The sequence below is a fragment of the Hemiscyllium ocellatum genome, chromosome 14, assembly GCF_020745735.1.
Source record: "Hemiscyllium ocellatum isolate sHemOce1 chromosome 14, sHemOce1.pat.X.cur, whole genome shotgun sequence".
NCBI classification, from domain to species: Eukaryota; Metazoa; Chordata; class Chondrichthyes; order Orectolobiformes; family Hemiscylliidae; genus Hemiscyllium; species Hemiscyllium ocellatum.
The window spans coordinates 29,190,754-29,211,437 of NC_083414.1; the positions used below are offsets into that span (position 1 = coordinate 29,190,754).

At 38.2% G+C, this 20,684-nt stretch overlaps 1 protein-coding gene across 2 annotated transcripts in view; it reads left to right on the forward strand.

The window, feature by feature from the left end:
• Window positions 1-15,134, forward strand: part of fbxw12 (F-box and WD repeat domain containing 12) — a 29,553-nt gene extending 14,419 nt beyond the window's left edge. Inside the window, exons 4-10 of one of the 2 annotated variants that reach the window (XM_060835156.1) lie at window positions 3,799-3,920; window positions 4,832-5,041; window positions 6,575-6,739; window positions 8,383-8,596; window positions 12,918-13,099; window positions 13,185-13,315; window positions 14,331-15,134. In XM_060835156.1, the coding sequence (XP_060691139.1) occupies window positions 3,799-3,920; window positions 4,832-5,041; window positions 6,575-6,739; window positions 8,383-8,596; window positions 12,918-13,099; window positions 13,185-13,315; window positions 14,331-14,430 (1,124 nt within the window). In that variant the 3' untranslated portion in view covers window positions 14,431-15,134. The remainder of the gene's footprint in view (window positions 1-3,798; window positions 3,921-4,831; window positions 5,042-6,574; window positions 6,740-8,382; window positions 8,597-12,917; window positions 13,100-13,184; window positions 13,316-14,330) is intronic. The other variant, XM_060835157.1, reaches the window with a different exon arrangement.
• Window positions 15,135-20,684: the final 5,550 nt, after the last annotated feature.

Here is a 20,684-nt window from a genome sequence, read left to right on the forward strand (position 1 = left end):
AACTGAGAAATAAGAAAGTGATGATAACCTTATTGGGCTTGTATTATAGACCCCCTAATAGTCAGTGGGAAACTGAGAAACAAACTTGTAAGGAGAGCTTAGCTATCTGTAAGAATAATATGGTGGTTATGGTAGGGGATATTAACTTTCCAAACATAGACTGGGACCTCCATAGTGTTAAGGATTTAGATGGAGAGGAATTTGTTAAGTATGTACAAGACAATTTTCTGATATATGTGGATATACCTACTAGAGAAGGTGCAAAATCTGACCTATTCTTGGGAAATAAGGCAGGGCAGGTAATTGAGGTGTCAGTGGAGGAGCACTTTGGGGTCAGCGACCATAATTCTATTAGATAGACCAGATCTAAAAGTTGAAGTTCTAAATTGGAGAAAGGCCAATTTTGACGGTTTTAGGCAAGAACTTTCGAAAGCTGATTGGGGGCAGATGTTCACAGGTAAAGGGACGGCTGGAAAATGGGTAGCCTTCAGAAATGAGATAATGAGAATCCAGTGAAAGTATATTCCTGTTAGGGTGAAAGGAAAGGCTGGTAGGTATAGGGAATGCTGGATGACTAAAGAAATTGAGGGTTTGGTTCAGAAAAAGAAGGAAGCATATGTCAGGTATAAACAGGATGGATCGAGTGAATCCTTAGAGAATAAAGGAAGTAGGAGTATACTTAAGAGAGAAATCAGGCAAAAAGGGGACATGAGATCGCTTTGGCAAATAGAATGAAGGAGAATCCAAAGCGTTTTTACAAATACATTAAGGACAAAAGGGAACTAGGGAGAGAATAGGGCCCCTCAAAGATCAGCAAGGCGGCCTTTGTGTGGAGCAGCAGAAAATGGGGGAGATACTAAACAAGTATTTTGCTTCAGTACTTACTGTGGAAAAGGACATGGAAGATATAGATTATAGGGAAATAGAGGGTGACATCTTGCAAAATGTCCATATTACAGAGGAGGAAGTGCTGGATGCCTTGAAACGAGTAAAGGTGGATACATCCCCAGGACCTGGTCAGGTGTACCCTAGAACTCTGTGGGAAGCTAGAGAAGTGATTGCTGGGCCTCTTGCTGAGATATTTGTATCATTGAAAGTCACAGGTGAGGTGCCGGAAGATTGGAGTTTGGCTAATGTGGTGCCACTGTTTAAGAAGGGCGGTAAGGACAAGCCAGAGAACTATAGAACGGTGAGCTTGACGTCGGTGGTGGGCAAATTGTTGGAGGGAATCCTGAGGGACAGGATGTACATGTATTTGGAAAGGCAACGACTGATTAGGGATAGTCAACATAGCTTTGTGTGTGGGAAATCATGTCTCACAAACTTGAGTTTTTTGAGGAAGTAACAAAGAGGATTGATGAGGGCAGAGTGGTAGATGTGATCTGTATGGACTTCAGTAAGATGTTCAACGTTCCCCATAGGACACTAATTAGTAACGTCCATCTCATAGAATACAGGGAGAACTAGCCATTTGGATACAGAACTGGCTCAAAGGTCGAAGACACCGGGTAGTGTTGGAGGGTCTTTTTCAGACTGGAGGCCTGTGACCAGTGGATTGCCACAAGGATCGGTGCTGGATCCTTTACTTTTTGTCATTTACATAAATGATTTGGATGTGAGCATAAGAGGTACAGTTACTAAGTTTGCAGATGACAGCAACATTGGAGGTGTAGTTAACAGCAAAGAGGGTTACCTCAGATTACAACAGAATCTTGACCAGATGGGCCAATGGGCTGAGAAGTGGCAGATGGAGTTTAATTCAGATAAATGAGATGTGCTGCATTTTGGGAAAGCAAATCTTAGCAGGTCTTATACACATAATGGTAAGGTCCTAGGGAGTGTTGCTGAACAAAGAGACCTCGGAGTGCAGGTTCATAGCTCTTTGAAAGTGGAGTCGCAGGTAGATAGGATAGTGAAGGCGGCGTTTGGTATGCTTTCCTTTATTGGTCAGAGTATTGAGTACAGGAGTTGGGAGGTCATGTTGCGGCTGTACAGGACACTGGTTAGGCCACTGTTGGAATATTGCGTGCAATTCTGGTCTCCTTCCTATCAGATAGATGTTGTGAAACTTGAAAGGGTTCAGAAAAGATCTACAAGAATGTTGCCAGGTTGGAGGATTTGAGTTATAGGGAGAAGCTGAACAGGCTGGGGCTGTTTTCCCTGGAGCGTCAGAGGCTAAGGGGTGACCTTATAGAGGTTTACAAAATTATGAGGGGCATTGGTAGGGTAAATAGGCAACGTGTTTTCCCTGGGGTTGGGGAGTCCAGACCTAGAGGGCATAGGTTTAGGGCGAGGGGAAAGATATAAAAGAGACCTAAGGGGCAACTTTTTCACACAGAGGGTGATACATGTATGGAATGAGCTGCCAGAGGAAGTGGTGGAGGCTGGTACAATTGCAACATTTAAGAGGCATTTGGATGGGAATATGAATAGAAGGGTTTGGAGGGATATGGGCCGGGTGCTGGCAAGTGGGACTAGATTGGGTTGGGATATCTGGTTGGCGTGGACGGGTTGGACAGAGGGTCTGTTTCAAAGCTGTACATCTCTATGACTCTAAATGCTTTTTTAATTAAATATGCTTGTGTACGTTTGCTCTCTTCTATCACTTACTCTTTCTCAAGTTTTCCCCTAAAGCTCTCTCCATATGCTGAATACGAACAGTGACTTCCCCTCAGATCAGTTTATAATGCCTCCCTTTCAAATACTTATCCAATTTATTAATAAATAATATTCTACACTTACTTTAATAGCCACTAATGCTTAAGCAACCCATGGTCTAATGGTGCTCAAACCCTGCTCTTTTCAGTAAGAATTCCCAGACTTTGTATTCCCCTCTTTCTCATTTGTCCCCTTTAATATTATCCATAACAAACAGCCTACCTTTAACTCACCACCTAATAGCTGCTTCTTCTGGCAGTGCTGCAGCAGAGAATACTGGGGCCTACGCTATCTCATTTCCCAATCTCCTATTCCCCATTTCACTTCTGTACATTCAGGTGCCAATTTCCTGACACCAACAACCATACTCTTACTTTCTAAAATGGTCTAAAGAAATGCCTGAGACCTAATAAAATGAGGAACGATGGATATATGAATTAAGGGTTCATTGTATGTGTGCAGCATGGTTACATAAATGTGTGGAACTATGATCAGTGGGGTGAGAGTTATATGGAGTGTGGTTAACTGAACAGAAGCTATCAGTAGAGTGCAGACTGATAAAAGTTATCTTTTGACATAGAACAACCCTCTTTTCCCCCATCATGACCGCAGTCATCCTTTTTATTCCCCCCCATCCCACTTAAAGCCATGATATGCTGACCACTAACCCACGTCACACTCACTCTCCCAGATACACTTTCTGGTTACCTGAAGCAGGAGCAAGACAGCTGAGGGCACTAAGCTGGAAGCTATTATGTTGGCAATTGGGAATGTCACAGAGCAGAATGGGGGAGGGGAACATGGGTGCTACTGAGTTTGAGGATTAATGTGCAGACTTCTAAGCTGACAGGGTGTACTCCCCGAAAATTCACAACTTTACGTTCTGTGAGAATAAGGTAAATTTGGAGAACAAAAGGGGTTTTCTCCAGCCACAATTCTAATACCCCACCAGCGCTATTCTGCCATGCAGGATGGATTAAAATCAGCTATAGTTTGAAAGAAAAGCTTGGAATAGAGGATTCCATGCAAGGAAAATAAAGTTCAATCTGAACATTGCTTCTAACCAGACATCTCTCCTAACGAACTATAATAAAACAGCAAATTGTTCATGGGTGCCTCTGTTTGTTTTCATCTTCAAAGACAGTATTACTGGCCTGCAGTACCTGAGTAATCCTGACCATCAGTTTGATACTGGGATTTGTAAATCATTGGTTTGCACAGCATCTAGAGACGGTACACTGCGAGCATGGAGCGTTCAAGAGGTTAGCGCAATCAGTTATAAATTCACTTGATGCTAAGAACAATATGAAATGTCAAGTAACAAAAGGTGTATAAAATTATAATTCTTTTATTATGAATGCTCTAGTCCTGTAAAATCAGCTTCCTCCTGGCTGAGTTTCACAATCGGAGGTTGATTATTGTTAATTTGCTATGATAAAATAAAACTTTATTTTCATGTAAAAAGTTGAAAAGAACCTTGTTAATTTTTAAAATATTAAATGCATTTGATAAAGTTGACTTTCAGAGCGAGTAAAACACATCACAATTATGAATTAAATTTCTGAAGAATTTCCTCACACCGAGAATTGTCAATAAATAGAACAGGTTGTTATGGCGGCAATCCTACATGCCCTGAAGCCTCTGATCAAGTGTGTATCTACTTTATTCCAGCAATTACCAAAAGAGATAGAGAACAAAATTTGGGAACAGTGTGTTGAATTTGATTAATTTAGCAAGATTACCATATGCTGGTATATAAGTCTAGCTTCTAAGACAATTTTTGTCAGAAAGTAGGAAATCAACTTTTACAAGAGTAACATTGCAAGGGTTGAAATACATCATCTCCCATTGTCTTGTGATTGCAGAATTGCTTTGTGGGAGACTATTTCCACTTTTTCCTCCACAGTAGACCACAAAGAGACAAAGGTTTGCTTTAATGGTATGGGCTATTTTATAATTCTGTCAGAGTAGATCTGCACCAAATGTTTCAGCAAGTGGGTGGTAATTACAAAGTTTCCAATATTTTGGTTAAATATTGGGGGTCAATTTATACATGAGAAATTAATTAAATATAGTATTTCACTGTATATATTTATATATGCATAACATTTCATGTAAAACTGTATATGGTCCTTTGTTCAGAAGGCTCATTACTATACATGTTTTTTTAAAGGGTAAACAATTGTGGTCAACTCCAGTGCAAGAAGAGCCATTGGTGAAATTAATAACTGTTCCACAAAAAGACCTTGCTATCACCGCAGACTCAAAGGGAAAAATCAAAGTTTGGAATGGGCAGACTGGAGAGGAGTTGGCTGCATATGATACTTCATGTACAGTTGGTCATTTGGTCACCTGCAAAGTGGATAACCAGCTTTACCTAACTGTATGTTAATGTATTAAATAATATTCATGCTCCCTAATTTTAAAATGGGCACAGCTATAGGTGAGAAAAGTTTAGATCAGATGTCAGAGTTTCATTTGTTAAATTAGGGGTGAAATCAATTTGCATTGTTTCTTGGAAATTTTAATTGCCCATAGTTTTATTTGCCCTCTTAAATAAATAAGTATGCTGTTGAATGATAATAATTCCTCCAGAATTTGGTCAGTCATTTTTCATGTCTATAGGTCAGTATTCTATGACATGTTTGACAGATATACCAAATGCAGTAGGAAAGATACAGTCTTGAAAATTGGCATTAGTCAGGACAAGAATTTCTGACTTTTAAGCTCCCAATGGAGAATACACTCAGATTGGGAGTCTAGCATTTTAGAACAATTGTTTCCCGAAACCCATAGTCAAAGAAATACAAAGCATTTATCTACTTCAGTGTGTATCATGGTTAGCTTGACTCAAGTTATAACATATTTGAATGATAAAGTGCTTTACAGAAGATGCAAACATACAGAATTGATTCTTTTTGACCAAAAAAAAAATTTAGAGGTACACTCTTCTATCATTCCCAGTAGAACAAATGTGGGTACCACTTTACCTAAACTGATAATGAGCAAAGACATTCCCTTACTGGCATTGTGAGTTCAGCCTTTTTAACTCACTGGCACACATTTCCAAATATTTCTATTTTTATCCCTCTTAAATTTAACTTCCACAGTTTCTGAAATTATATTTTTTCCTTTTCTAATTAATGCTGTTTTTTCATTTCCAGATCAGTTTTGCCCAGGCAGTTCCTTTTGGTAATCATAGTTGCTCTGCTGAAATTTTTGTTTGATAATAAATCAGGGCATGAAAGTTGTGTACAGTTTACAATAGTCCATGTACCCTTTTGATCTCTTATGGCTTAACTCCTCGAGTGACTGAATTCCTAATTCTCCACTACAGCTGATGGCTGGGAGGATGTGAAATCAAAGGTAAAATGGACAGAGTTTAAAATAAAGCAGGGAAATTGTACAGTAAAAAGTGAGGTCTGCAGATGCTGGAGATCAGAGCTGAAAATGTGTTGCTGGTTAAAGCACAGCAGGTCAGGCAGCATCCAAGGAACAGGAAATTCGATGTTTCGGGCCAGAGCCCTTCAGGGGAAATTGTACATCCAAGATCATCACAAAGAATGGATAATTTTGCACAATAGTGAAGAATGGGGAAAGTAAGAGATCCAGAAGTGAAACAAGCTTGCTCCACCAATAGTAAAATCATAGCTAATTTTGGGCTTCTGATATACTTTCTCGCCCATTCCACAAACTCTTGAAAAACTGAAAGAACTGCCGATGTTGTAAATCAAACAAAAGCACTGTTCTGACCAAGCATCACTGAGCCAGAGATGTTAATTCTGATGATTTCTCTCCACTGATGCTGCCAGACCTGCTGAACCTGTCCAGAATTTCTAATTTTGTTCCCCATATTGTTGATTTTTTTACCAAAAATTGAAATACCATGTTTTAAAAGTTTGTCTTTCATTTATAGGCTGGCACTAGAAGGGGTGCACTTATCACACTAACTATTCCTAATCTTAGCCAGATCTCTCACTTGTCAGTGGTGAAGGATTATCAAGTAGATTTTCTACTGGTATCACCCAATCAGCAATGGATCATCGCCGGTACAGAAGAAAGTAATGATATCCCTGCTAAGGTAAACTTTTCCTCCCTATGATTTTCTAACGTGTCCTTTATAAATTTAGAATGCTGTAATATCAAATGTTATTACTGCTCTAATGTAGCAGCAATTCTAAGTGTTGTTGAAATCAACCCTACTCTCTAACCATTAATGTACTACTGATCACATTGAGGCAAAACACTTTTAATGTGCAATGCTGCTAAGGTGGTAGTGTAAGTGAAACTCAGATTGGCACAAAGTAAAAGATCTGCACACTCGTCTCAGATTTGACACTGTTTGGCTTCATACTGTCTGTGAAATAATTGCAGGCTTCAAAATATTACAAGACACGTCGCTGGACAGGCTGTGAATATTTAAATATTAATTTTAGTCCTTTTTGTATGAAGTTCATTGAGTACTGATGTTCCTTCTTATTCCCAACATGAACAATTGGCTGATGAGTAACTGAAGCTGTAATATGTTTGTGTATGAACAGTGTCATAGTACAGTATACTTTGCTTCAACTGGCACCTTAATGAACCAGCAGTCTTGATCAGTGTAAAAATTATACCTCCAATACCACAGTCCATTGTAATTTTCTGTCCTAATATAATAGTTGTTTAATTTACTTAGCTCAGTGGAAATATACTTGTTCAATCAATTGGCCACAAAATATCAAAAGTTGGTTCAATTTCAAGTTAATTTCTCTCCAACACCACAATCTACTGCAATGCCAATGTAGTCAGTTGAGGGTGCAAGTGAGAAGGTCCTCTGCAATTAGGTTTTATTTAAGGCAAAGTTGCCTTATTAATTAAGTGATTTATGATGTAAATAAAGTATAACAGTGCGTATGCCCCTTGCATTGTGCTTCTATTATTTAGTGTTTTTTTACATTGTTTATGCATACCTCTTGATTATCTGGAATATTTGATCAATCAGCACTCCATTAGTGTCAGTGAATAAAATGTTTGCTTAAATCAGTATCGAAAAACAGTGAGAGATTGCAAGCAACAATGCAGCTTAATTATTTCCTTTGTGTATCACACTCTAGAATCTGCATGGAGATATAAAAACAAGTTTTACAATTTAATGCTTCTGGTTCAAAGAAAGTGCAGGTCAGAAATCAATTTCAAGAGGTCAGTGTCATCAATTTAACACTTACAACATTTCCAAACCAATTAATGTCATCACTGGACTATAAAGTTGAACCTATTATTGTGAAGAGTTCAAATATTATTCAAAATGACAATGGACAATTTCTACAGTGAATATTATTACCAATCTCCTTAACATTAAAACAAGAATCAAATGATACTTTGCCCTATTTTTTAAAAACCCAAAAGAACTGGGTATGCTGTAAATCAAACAAAAACAGAAGCTGCTGGAAAAGCTCAGCAAGGCTGGCAGTATCTGTGAAGAAAAATCAGAGTCAGTATCTCTGATCTGGTGATCCTTCCTCAGTTAAACATTAACTCTGATTTTTTCTTCACAGATGCAGCCAGACCTGCCAAGCTTTTACAGCAACTTCTGTTTTTGATACTTTCCCTATGTTGTTTCTAGAGAGGAAAGTCAGTAGGTTGATTATGGTGGTTTATAAAAATTTTGATTGCTAGACATTTCATTAAATATACTTAATTTCATATAGCAACAGTCACTAAAACAAGGTGTACTTCTTCCAGGTATTGCGAACAGAACTCTTATCAAACTCTGTTGTTGATGACAGATTGTCAACAGATTCTCTACCACTGAGTAGTTGTTTTATGGCTTGCTGGTTACCAAAAAAACCATCCAGAGTAGTTACTGTAACCCATAGCAATGGCATGTCATCTGAAATCACTATTGTTACATTTGATATCAATCTTCAGAAAACAAAACAGAAACTGGAAATACAAGGTAATAATGATTTCTATTTTGTGTTTAAAATGATATCTTGGTGAAATCTTATTAATTTATTCAAAGCTTTTGGATTTAGAAATCTAGAAGATTCAATCCCTTGAGCCTGCTCCGCCATTCAATATGGTCATGGCTGACTATTGAGCTCAACAACTTACTACTGTTCTCCTTCCATATGGTTCTCAAGAGCTATATCTACATCCTCTTTGAAAACAGTGTCTTAGTCTCAAAGACTTTCTGTGGTAGTGACCATAGGCTTGCCACTCTCTGGGTGAAAGAAATTTCTCCATCTCCATCCTAAATGATTTACCTACATCCTTGAACTATGACTTTTGGTTCTGGACGATCCCACCATCGGAAACATCTTTCCTGCATCTAACCTGTCTGGGGTCCTGAAGAACTTTTATAGGTTTGAGATCCACTTCATTCTTCTAAATTCCAGTTAATGCAATCATAACTGACTCAAACTCTCTTAATACGTCAGTCCTGCCAACCTAGCAAGAATCTCCTTCCTCAGATAAGATGATCAATACTCCACACAGATGTGGCCAATTGCCTATAATTGCAACAAGACATCCTTGTTCCTATAGTCAAACCAGGCCGACATACAGCTTGCCTTCTTTACTACCTATAGCACCTATATGCTTATGTTCAGTGACTGGTGAACTAGGACACCCTGGTCTTATTGAACATTCCCACACCTTAATTTACAGCCAGCCAAATCATAATGTGCCTTCCTTTTGTTGCCATCTTTGTGGATAACCTCACATTTAACCACATTATCCGGCATCTGGCCTGTATTTGGTACCTGTCTCAGCCTGTCTAAATCACACTGCAACATCTCTGCATCCTCCTCAATGCTTACTCTTCCACCAAGCTTTGTGTCACGTTAAAGTTTTGAGTATACATTTAGGTCCCTCATCTAAATCATTAACACATTTTGTGAACAGCTGGATTGCTGGTATAGATCCTGAAGAAGGGCTTATGCCCGAAACGTCAAATCTCCTGTTCCTTGGATGCTGCCTGACCTGCTGCGCTTTTCCAGCAACACATTTTCAGCTGCTGGTATAGATCACCAGAGTATCCTGCTTGTCACTGCCTGCCATAGAGATGTACAGCATGGAATCAAGACACTTTGGTCCAACCTGTCCATTCCAACCAGATATCCCAACCCAATCTAGTCCCACCTGCCAGCACCCGGCCCATATCCCTCCAAACCCTTCCTATTCATATACCCATCCAAATGCCTCTTAAATGTTGCAATTGTACCAGCCTCCATCACATCCTCTGGCACTCATTCCATACACGTACCACCCTCTGCGTCAAAGAGTTGCCCCTTAGGTCTCTTTTATATCTTTCCCCTCTCACCCTCAACCTATGCCCTCTAGTTCTGGACTCCCCGACCCCAAGGAGAAGACGTTGCCTATTTACCCTATCCATGCCCCTCATAACTTTGTAAACCTCTATAAGGTCACCCCTTAGCCTCTGATGCTCCAGGGAAAACAGCCCTAGCCTGTTCAGCTTCTCCCTAGAGCTCAATCCTCCAACCCTGGCAACATCCTTGTAGATCTTTTCTGAACCTTTTCAAGCTTCACAACATCTTTCCAATAGGAAGGAGACCAGAATTGCACGCAATTTTCCAACAGTAGCCTAACCAATGTCCTGTACAGCCGCAATATGACCTCCAAACTCCTGTACTCAATACTCTGACCAATAAAGGAAAGCATACCAAACGCCTTCTTCACTATCCTATCTCCCGTGACTCCACTTTCAAGGAGCTATGAATCTGCACTCCAAGGTCTCTTTGTTCAGCAACACTCCCTAGGACATTACCATTACGTGTATAAGACCTGCTAAGATTTGCTTTCCCAAAATGCAGCACCTTGCGTTTATCTGAATTAAACTCCATCTGCCACTTCTCAGCCCATTGGCCCATCTGGTCCAGATTCTGTTGTAATCTGAGGTAACCCTCTTCGCTGTCCATTACGCCTCCAATTTTGGTGTCATCTGCAAACTTACTAACTGTACCTCTCATGCTTGCATCCAAATCATTTATGTAAATGACAAAAAGTAGAGGGCCCAGCACAGATCCTTGTGGCACTCCACTGGTCACAGGCCTCCACTCTGAAAAACAACCCTCCACCTTCTACCTTTGAGCCAGTTCTGTATCCAAATGGCTAGTTTTCCCTGTATTGCATGAGATCTAACCTTGCTAATCAGTCTCCCATGGGGAAAGTTGTCAAACACCTTACTGAAGTCCATACAGATCACATCCACTGCTCTGCCCTCATCAATCTTCTATGTTACTTCAAAGCCATTCAGAAAGACTCATTTATTCCTACTCTTTATTTGCTGTCTGTAAACCAATTTTCAATTTATCTCTATATACTACCTCCAATACCATGCACTTTAAATTTATGCATTAATCTCTTGCATGGGACTTTGTTGAAAGCCTTCTGAAATTCCAAATAAATCACATCTACTTGGATCCCCCAATGCTAGTCTGTAAAGTTCTTGAAAATAGATGGCCTGAGAAAACCTTGAATTGCTACGATCATGGATTTAACCACGGTACCTGCACCTGCCAGGTTTGACAACTCACTCAGCCTGTCCAAATCTCACTGCAACATCTTTGCATCATCCTCACAGCTTACCCTTTCACTTAGCTTTGTGTCTTCTGTCGGAATTTGACCAATTTGCCCAATCTGTATGCAGATTCACGTCATCCAGCATGTTCCCCACTACTGATGTCAGACTTAATGGTCCATCATTAACTATTCGGGTTACATGAGCTGCCCTCCAATTTATAAAAAATGTTCCCAAGTCTAAAGAATTTTGAAAGATGACCACCATATAGCAGCCACTATTTCTAGGCCCACTTCCTAAATGCTCAGGGATGAAGATTATCAGGCACTGATGATTAATCAGCCTTCAATCCCTCAATTTATCCAACACCATTCTCTACTAATACAGATTTGGTTTCTTCCTACCTTTCAATAAATCCTGTGTTCTCCATTTCTGGTATGTTATTTAGTCCCCCTTCATGAATAGGAATTAAGTTTATCAGCCATTTTTTTGTTTCCCATCATAAATTCCCTGCTACTGACTTAAACCTACTTTAGTTTTCACCAATTTTTTTTTTCTTTTATACACCTATAGAAACTTTTAGTTTTGTTCACTGCAAGCTTACTCTCTCTTCTATTTTCCCCTTAATCAATCCCTTGGTTCTCCTTTGGTTTCTAAACTTTTTCCAACCTCAAGTCTATTTGTTTTCTTGACAATTTTTATGACTCTTCTTTTTTCTTTGCTAATAATACTCTCTAACATCGCTTTTAAGCCATGGTTTGGCCATTGTTCTCCTTGTATTTATGCAAAACATTTTTTTATTGTTGTTTACATATTCAGTCTTCGAAAGTTTGCCATTGCTTATCCACTGTCATTCATTGCAGTAGCAATTCCTAATCTTTCATTGTTCCCCTTTAATAAAATTTATGGCTCAGTCTCAGAATCACCCACCTCATTCTCCATCTTGGTGAAGAATTCTATCATCTTATGGACACCAAGGGGTGTCTGTCAACTACATCACCAATTTATTCATTTCTCTTTGTAAAATACTCAGTCTAAGACTGCCTCAGACAACCATCCAATATATACAGGAGGAATTTGATTTGCCCAATCTATATGCAGATTAAAGCCATCATATAGATGTTTCATTACTGCATTTATTTCTGATTTCCTGTTATTTATAGTTTGAAATTTATTATTCTGCAAGCTTCAGCAACATGATTTCAGCTCAGTGCAATTTGTGTTTTTTGTATTTGTTAGTTCAGATTTAACCATAAGACAACAGCAGTATATCTCTGATAATTTAGGAGAAGTAGTGAGGACTGCAGATGCTGGAGATTGATTAGTTTGTTAACAATACACTCAAATTGTCTTGTAACTGCACCTACCAGTTACATTAAATATCCTGCTCTTGATGGTCAGAGTGCTTGGGACGTTTGGCAAGTTCACAAGAACACAACAGGATTGTTTCGTTCTCATATCCTGCTAATTAGACTTTAATGAAATAGTGGAGGGCAGCAGTGTACTTGGATGCAAATCTTGGTGTTTCTAATGACTAGTCAGATTTAACAGGTGCATATTTCTCATTGATCCATAGCTTCAAAAAGTTGAAGGAACTGGTACAACTAATGTACCCATTGATTAAATTGAGTAGATCCAGGAACGGGGCTACTGTAGTGTTATAGTCTTTTCCCTTTTGAAGTTACACCTTAAATGGTTATGTGAAGTTAATCACTTGATATTTTCTTTATAAAAGCTAAACAGGTTGGAAACTTCAGCTGCAAAACAACTGGCTGGAATAATAATATACTTGTTGAAGGCCATGGGATTAATACCATCATTCTAGTTCACAGCACCGAACTGAAACTGTTTTCCATTGATGGCACACACTATGCCAGCTTTCGTGACCACAAGGAAACAATCACTGGAATTTCAGTGGTATGAGTTTGAATTTGTTTTGATCATTAGATAACCATGTTAAATTTTAAACTGTTCTCACAAGGTTTTAATTTTATATACGAAGGATCCCTTCCGTGTGGTCACTGCATCGATGGATTTGTCACTTAGAGTATATACCTGGAAAAGACAAGCAAATCAATGCCTCAATCTTGAAAGTAATTACCATTTGCTGGGGGGTTCTCACCTGAGGTCCAGGTAGGATCCCTTTCTTTGCACTTCAATCATTTGGTAATAATGAGGAATCACAACTTTGTACTTTGTTATAGATGTTCTATAATGTCCCAAATCATTACACAAGTGAGATAGGGAATGATCAAATAATGGTTAGTCAAAATGATTATCAAAAGGATGAAATTTTAAAAAGAGATTTATGATTATTAAGTTCCACTTTCTAGCTCTAGAAAAAGATAGAATAAAAGGTACCAGAGCTCTTTATTAATAGAGGAAAATAAATATGGGAATGTAAGTAGTAAAGCCACATTAGTTGGAATTTGCAAAATTATGAATGAGCATTTCTGCAGCTGTGGTAATAAAATGTGGTGTTGAAACTTGATGGTCTTGGTGAGTGAAATTGCTTGATGCACAGGTAACATGGCTTATGTCATTAAGATTCTACAGTTGCACAAAGTTGGGTTCAGCCTGAGCAAGCAGTTTGGGACAGAGATACAACACAATGAAAACCAGTGTGAAACTTCACATAGCAGCAAAATTTCATGTTTTCTGAAGGGTCACTGGACCTGAAGCATTGACTCTGACTCTGCTTTATCTCTACAGATGTTGCCAGATCCACTGAGTTTCTTCAACAATTTGTTATTTTTTGTTTTTGATTTTCCAGTTTTAAAGTTCATAAAATTCTGACTCATTGATGACCAGATAGAACAGTGACATTAGGGTTAAAGAGGCAATTATGCAAGTTAACCCTATAATTATTTCTGCTAAAGAGAAAGAATGGAGATCAGCAAAGATGGGACTTTATGCATAACTGAAGTAATACCACTATACTGGAAAAGCCAATGCACGCATATTGTCTGTAAGAATGTAGAGATTAGAAGACCAAGAGGCTAATAACATTGATGTAGACCAGTCCATTAAAAGAAAATTCATGATCGTTAGTCATTTACAATCAGGGAGGAATCTAATTTTAAGGAGTTTTTTGCCCCACCATAAAGGTATACATGCTCATCATGTTAAATATGTTCTCTTTTTGCAGGGGATTTAAAAATGTATTGTGTGACTATGTAAGCATTGTTGGTGCTGTTCAATCAAAGGATGGAAAAGACGTTCTAAAAGCATACAACTTCAATCTGTAAAGAGTTCTTCCATCACAAAGACTACCATAATCTGTATAGCATGAATGTTAAGTATTATTTTGCAAAGTGACTAAACATTATGTACATGTGGCTCATAATATCATGTTGATTTTTGATTTAGCTGTGTATTGTATATTGACTCTGGCAAGTTGAAAATAAAACTGCAGGTTTGTTTTCAGTGGCTGCCACACTGAATACACTTTCCCCTGTAAGATGATTCCCAAATAACATTTTAATTGCTAAGGGAACGTATAGAATAATGAAATAATATTAATAGGATTGTCCAGAAAAGAAGAAACTGCTCACAGCCAATTCTTTTAGCCAATCCTTTATAATACCCTAGATATAATTTAAAATAAAAACCTTTTACCCTGTAAGTGGCAAAAATGTTGGCCAAGATTTTGGTGTTGAAGTAATGGCAAGTTTAATGTGTGCATCATTATTCATGTGTGAAATGTCCAGGAACTTTAGTAGTAAAGGCATACATTGAGAATTAAGAGTTGCTACAATTTGCTGAACAAATTTTGCCATTCCATCAGACCCTTTAAAATGATATTCAACATATTTTTCATAAAATGCAATATTCTCAATTAAATTTGGAGAATGGTAGGGCTGCAAAATTACCAGTGTACCTAATTATTGAAGATTTGCACTTCTGTAATGTCAATGAACCTGTTCGGCCCATAAAGGAATTATGAATTATTCTTGCAAATAGTAAATTATTTTTTAAAATTACATTTCTTTTGCCATTGTCAATTAATTTTTTCTTGATCTCTTCATTTCTCTTACTTAAGCAAATTTTGCTTTGATTATTTTGATTTCCTGTTTTTTTCTCAAATCTATTTAGGACATAAACTGTTGGATCCTATTGCTTATCACAATCCTAGATGGCCTAATGCTCTGGTGATGCTGTTATCAGCTAGCACAGCACAAAACACTGTCAAGCCAAATAAAGAGATTATTAAAAATTCAATTATCAAGACATATCCCTGAATGCTCCATGCCATCATTCTTATAGAGGATCTTAAACATCAGAATATTTTGTTCTACAAAACACCTTTCCCCAAACTATCTATCCCATTTATAAATACTAGATTGTGTTTATAAACGTATTATGTATTGCAGCACTGAATTAGTGAATATAAACTCTACTGCTGGAACCATGAAACATTTGGACAAAAATGTGACCTGTCTATTTTAACTTGATAGCAATGCCTAAATGATCCCAAAAAGACTTCTGAAAGTTTTTAAGTCTTTCTTTCAAGGAATTTGAGCATAGCTAACAAATGCACCATTTAGTGCCCATCTGTAACTACCCTGGAATGCTGAGATGGGAAGGAATGTAGGTAGGTGGGAATTCCAGGTTCTTGACCCAGTGAGTGAAGGTACAGTAACAGTTCCACATCAGGATTGTGCACAGCCTGAAGGGAATTTGCGGATGATTGCATTCCTATGTGTCATTCCCTTTAGGTGGCAGAGGTTGAATTTGGGATGGTGTTGTTGAAAAAGCATCAGCAAGTTGCTGTAGTGTATCTTGTACATGTACACGCTGCTGCAAATCAGTGGATGTTTAAGGCAGCACTGCCAAACAATCGAGCTGCTTTATCCTAGACAGTGAAACTTAAAGTGTCACTGGAGCTGCACTCATCCAGGCAAGTGGGGAGTATTCATCATATGCCCATCTTGTGCCTAATAGATGGTGACAGGCTTTGGACAGTCAGCAGTTTGGTTACACACTGCAGAGTTCTCATTGATGTTTTTAAAGCCACATTGAATATGACTAAGTATACAAGTAATTACTGATTAATGGGAACCCCCACCCAGGATATTGATGATGGAGAATTCAATAGTAATTATGTTGAACATCAAGAAAAACTAGCCATCCATTTAGGTTCAACCATATTCTAACAGTTGCCTGATATGGGAAACGAGACATTATCTACAATCAAAAAGAGGAAACTACAATTTTGAAAGAATTTTTTTTATTTAAATAATTCTACAAATACACACCTAATTAAATATACTTCCAAAGTAGGTTTATCAAAAAAATGGAATAAACATCCTAAAATCCTCCCATCATTAATATTAGCAACTTTTTAATGAATAAATAATGGCAACTCTCACAAAAGCATAAACGCTTACAATAGAAGTCTATGCTGTCCTCAAACACACAGAAGTTTAAAGATCAGAACTTAAAACTCACCTTTTTTTAAGGTAGTTTATGTTGACTAGTCATGGTTGCAGAAGATTCAGTTGTGATGTTCAGTATGATGCCCTAGGAAAGGCAGCAAGTTGTATAGTTATCTCTTTTGGGCCAAAATCTCTGTCCTCGAACTATGCAACCTACTACCTCTACCCAGGAGCACACCATATTATCCACAATGATCATCTTAAGGTTTTTGTCTGTCAAGAGAAATTGCTTCAACATTTTCAAGTACAAGAACCATACAATGAAGCAATCTTCAGTGTCTAAATAGAGGCCCATGTTTATTTTATTTTCTTTAAAAAGTGTCCTTATTTTCATAAAAATAGGTCTGTTGTGAAATCAGAACTTTTTTCTTTTTTGTCAAGAAAATTTGGCACTACCTGATAACTTTACAAAATTAGATTACCAATGACATTATTTGTTGGAATGACAATTATTTTACAACCGTCCCCTATTTTACCTCTGCTTAGTTTTGAATTCTTGTTGCTTTATAGTTTATGGCTGACACCCATCCACCAATATCTTGCCAAAATGGCCATTAACGATCACAATATCAACATTGATAGGCTGTTCAAACATACAAGGTATCACAATGAAACCCAATTGTGCACTCACAATGTTCATCAATGCACTTTTCAATGCAGGGCCTTGCTGCCCTTTGAAAATGAACATGCAGCATCTACCAATACTCCCGATGCTTGACAGAGGTGAGCATCTCAGGGAATTGAGTACCTCAACTCTCAACCAACTCCATTTTGATTGAATCCACACACCTGTTCCAGAACTATAAAACGTAAAACCTTTAAAAAAGGAAATTGACAGGAAAGGGCTAATTAATCTGGACAAATCACATAATACAGAAAAAGCAGCTCTGTAGTTAAATTCATAAGGTGGGTAAACTTTCCGCACTAATTACCTAAATATATCTAAAATATACCCAAGTCATTGAAAGGAATAATTAACTGTTATCTACAAGGAAATTAGTTCACGATAATACTTGTACTGAAAACTTTTGATCAAAAATCACACGTCAAGAATTTCTAGACTACAAGACTTTATTGCAATTTCTAGACTCCTAAAAAAAGTATAACACAGAAGTGAATAAATAAAGTCACAAACCAAGAAAATGTACTGCATTATTACAATTAGTGTTTGCTGTCAAATCCTAGAATGAGATTTAAATCACAGATACAAGACCTTTATAATAGATATATAACAGCATTACATGCAACAGATCAATTGGTGTTAGATGGTTGTGGAAGATATTCTGCAACCTTAGGAAAGACAGTAGATTGTATAGTTATCTCCCAGTGTGGGTGTGACCCTAAAACTATACAACCTACTACCTCATCCCAAAGAGCAAACTCTATTTCTGCTGCATTCTTTTTGTGCAATTAGTGCTCTGCAGAAACACAGTGAAAGAATGAATTATTTAACATGTTCTAGAATACAAAGTCAAACTCTTGTATCAGTTAAATCAAACACATCTACTTAATATTTATGAAATTTAAAATAGCAAAAACGTTATCTGGTAGCATCATTTCATTGTTTGCTATGACAAATTACTTAGATTCTACTCTCTTCAGATTAGAATTTCTACACAGCTGAACAATGCACTGTGTAAAGATTGATCAGAACCAAAACTACACTGAGTCTTATATTACATTCTATTGCTAATTGCCATTTAACGTGTACTTTTCTCCCCCAGGTATTGTTTCCTGAAAAGTACTTTCAGGCCATTGGTGCAGAATTTGAGATATGCTGAATATCAGTGAAAGTTAGCTACTTTTTCTTTCCTACATATCTATCTTCATCATAAGTAATCTAATTAATTCAACTTGTTTTTAAAGTGAAAGGAGTGAGAAATGCATCAGGCATATACTGAGTTCCCTGGATGAAGATTGTTTCGGATTTTTCTGACAGATTGTTCCGGAGGTCCTGTTTTTGAATGCTTGGATGACCATAACTAAATGGCAAAATATAGCCTTGCAGAGAGAATGAGAGATAACAGTTGTTCAACACAACTGATTACATTTTTTTGCTAATTTCTATTGGGAACTTTAAGCTTTCTGATTCTCTGTCACCAAGCTGAAAAAAAGCAGCATTTAGTGGGCGGCACGATGGCACAGTGGTTAGCACTGCTGCCTCATAGCACCAGAGACACGGGTTCAATTCCCACCTCGGGCGACTGTCTGTGTGGAGTTTGCATGTTCTCCCCGTGTCTGCGTGGGTTTCCTCTGGTTTCCTCCCACACTCCAAAGATGTGCGGGTCAGGTGAATTGGCCATGCTAAATTGCCCGTAGTGTTAGGTAAGGGGTAAACGTAGGGGTATGGGTGGGTTGCACTTCGGCGGGTCGGTGTGGACTTGTTGGGCCGAAGGGCCTGTTTCCACACTGTAAGTAATCTAATCTGGTTACGGTCATCCAAGCATTCAAAAACAGAGGATCTCCAGGACAATCTGTTCCAATCAAGGTTCAGAATTTCTGACAATTTTAGTTTCTACAATATACTTCAAATAAAAAAAAAGTCAAAAACTAAACTCTATACCTATGGTCAGTGCACAGATGCCACAGGCTGCATAATTTAAAATGGGTTACTTAAACCTATTTCAAAGAATATTGCTAATACAGTAGGAATGCTCAGATCAAATGTGCAGTGTAATTCTTTAAAAATCCGAAACAATCTTTGTCCGGGGAACTCAGTATATGCCGGATGTATTTCTCACTCCTTTCACTTAAAAGACAAGTTGAATTAATTAGATTACTTATGACGAAGATAGATATGTAGGAAAGAAAAAGTAGCTAACTTTCACCGATATTCAGCATATCTCAGAAATTCTGCACCAAACTTATACCAAATGATCTGTAGCAGTTCAAGAAGGCAGCTCATCACCTTTTCTCAAGGGCAACTAGAGTGAAGCAATATTGGCTGGTCCAACCAACTATGTCCATATCCATAAATGAATTAAAAAAAAACAGCCAAGAAAGATGAAGAGTGTTCAGGTTCAGTTGGGATGCACTCCTAAGTGATATATTGGCACAAAAGGTCACAAAACCCCATGAGTTCAAGTTAGCTTACACGATTTAGAACCAACTTTTGCCTCTTGAAGGGGGCTTGCATTACAGAAAATAGCATGAGCTCAGACATTTCATTGCAGTACTGGAAGCCTTGCAGAAGATGAACAGGACAGAGAGATAGGCACTGCACTAGCAGCCAGTACACAGTTAAAACCAGCAGTGAAACAACAGACAACTGGATGCAATGATCTCATGACAGCAATCAAGATCAGCGAGTGCATCCTCAAATGACAAATTCCACCTACAGCATCACTAGCCTCACACACAAGTAACACCCCTTTATTTGGGAGCAATCGATAGCAATATATGCCTCATGCGTAACACTCATAGCTTTACCTCAACTTCATATAATTTCCAAAAGGCCTTTGACAAGATGCCGTACATGAGACTGCTGCATAAGATAAGGATGCATGGTGTTAAGGGTAGAATATTAGCGTGGATAGAGGATTGGTTGACTGACAGGAAGCAAAGAGTGGGAATAAATGAGTGATATTCTGGGTGGTAATCATTGACTAGTGGTGTGCCTCAGGGATCGGTATTGGGACTACAATTATATACAATTTATATGGATGATTTGGAGTTGAGGACCACGTGTACGGTGTCAAAATTTGCCGAATACACTAAGATGGTGGCAGAGCAAAGTGCGGAGGACTGTGAAATTTTGCAGAGAATCATAGAGTGAGTGGACAAAGGTCTGGAAGATGGAATACAATGTTGGTAAATGTGAAGTCATACATTTTGGTAGGAGTAACAGCAAAATAGATTATTACTTGAATGGCAAAAGGTTGCAGCCTGCTGATTTGTGGAGGGACCTCGGTGTCTTTGCACATGAATTGCAGAGGGTTGGTCTGAAAGCACAACAAGTAATTAGGAAGGCAAATGGAATTTTGTCCTCTTTGTAAAAGGGGTGGAGTTTAAAAGCAGAGAGAAAATGTTACAGCTGTACAAGGTGCTGGTGAGGGCACACCTGG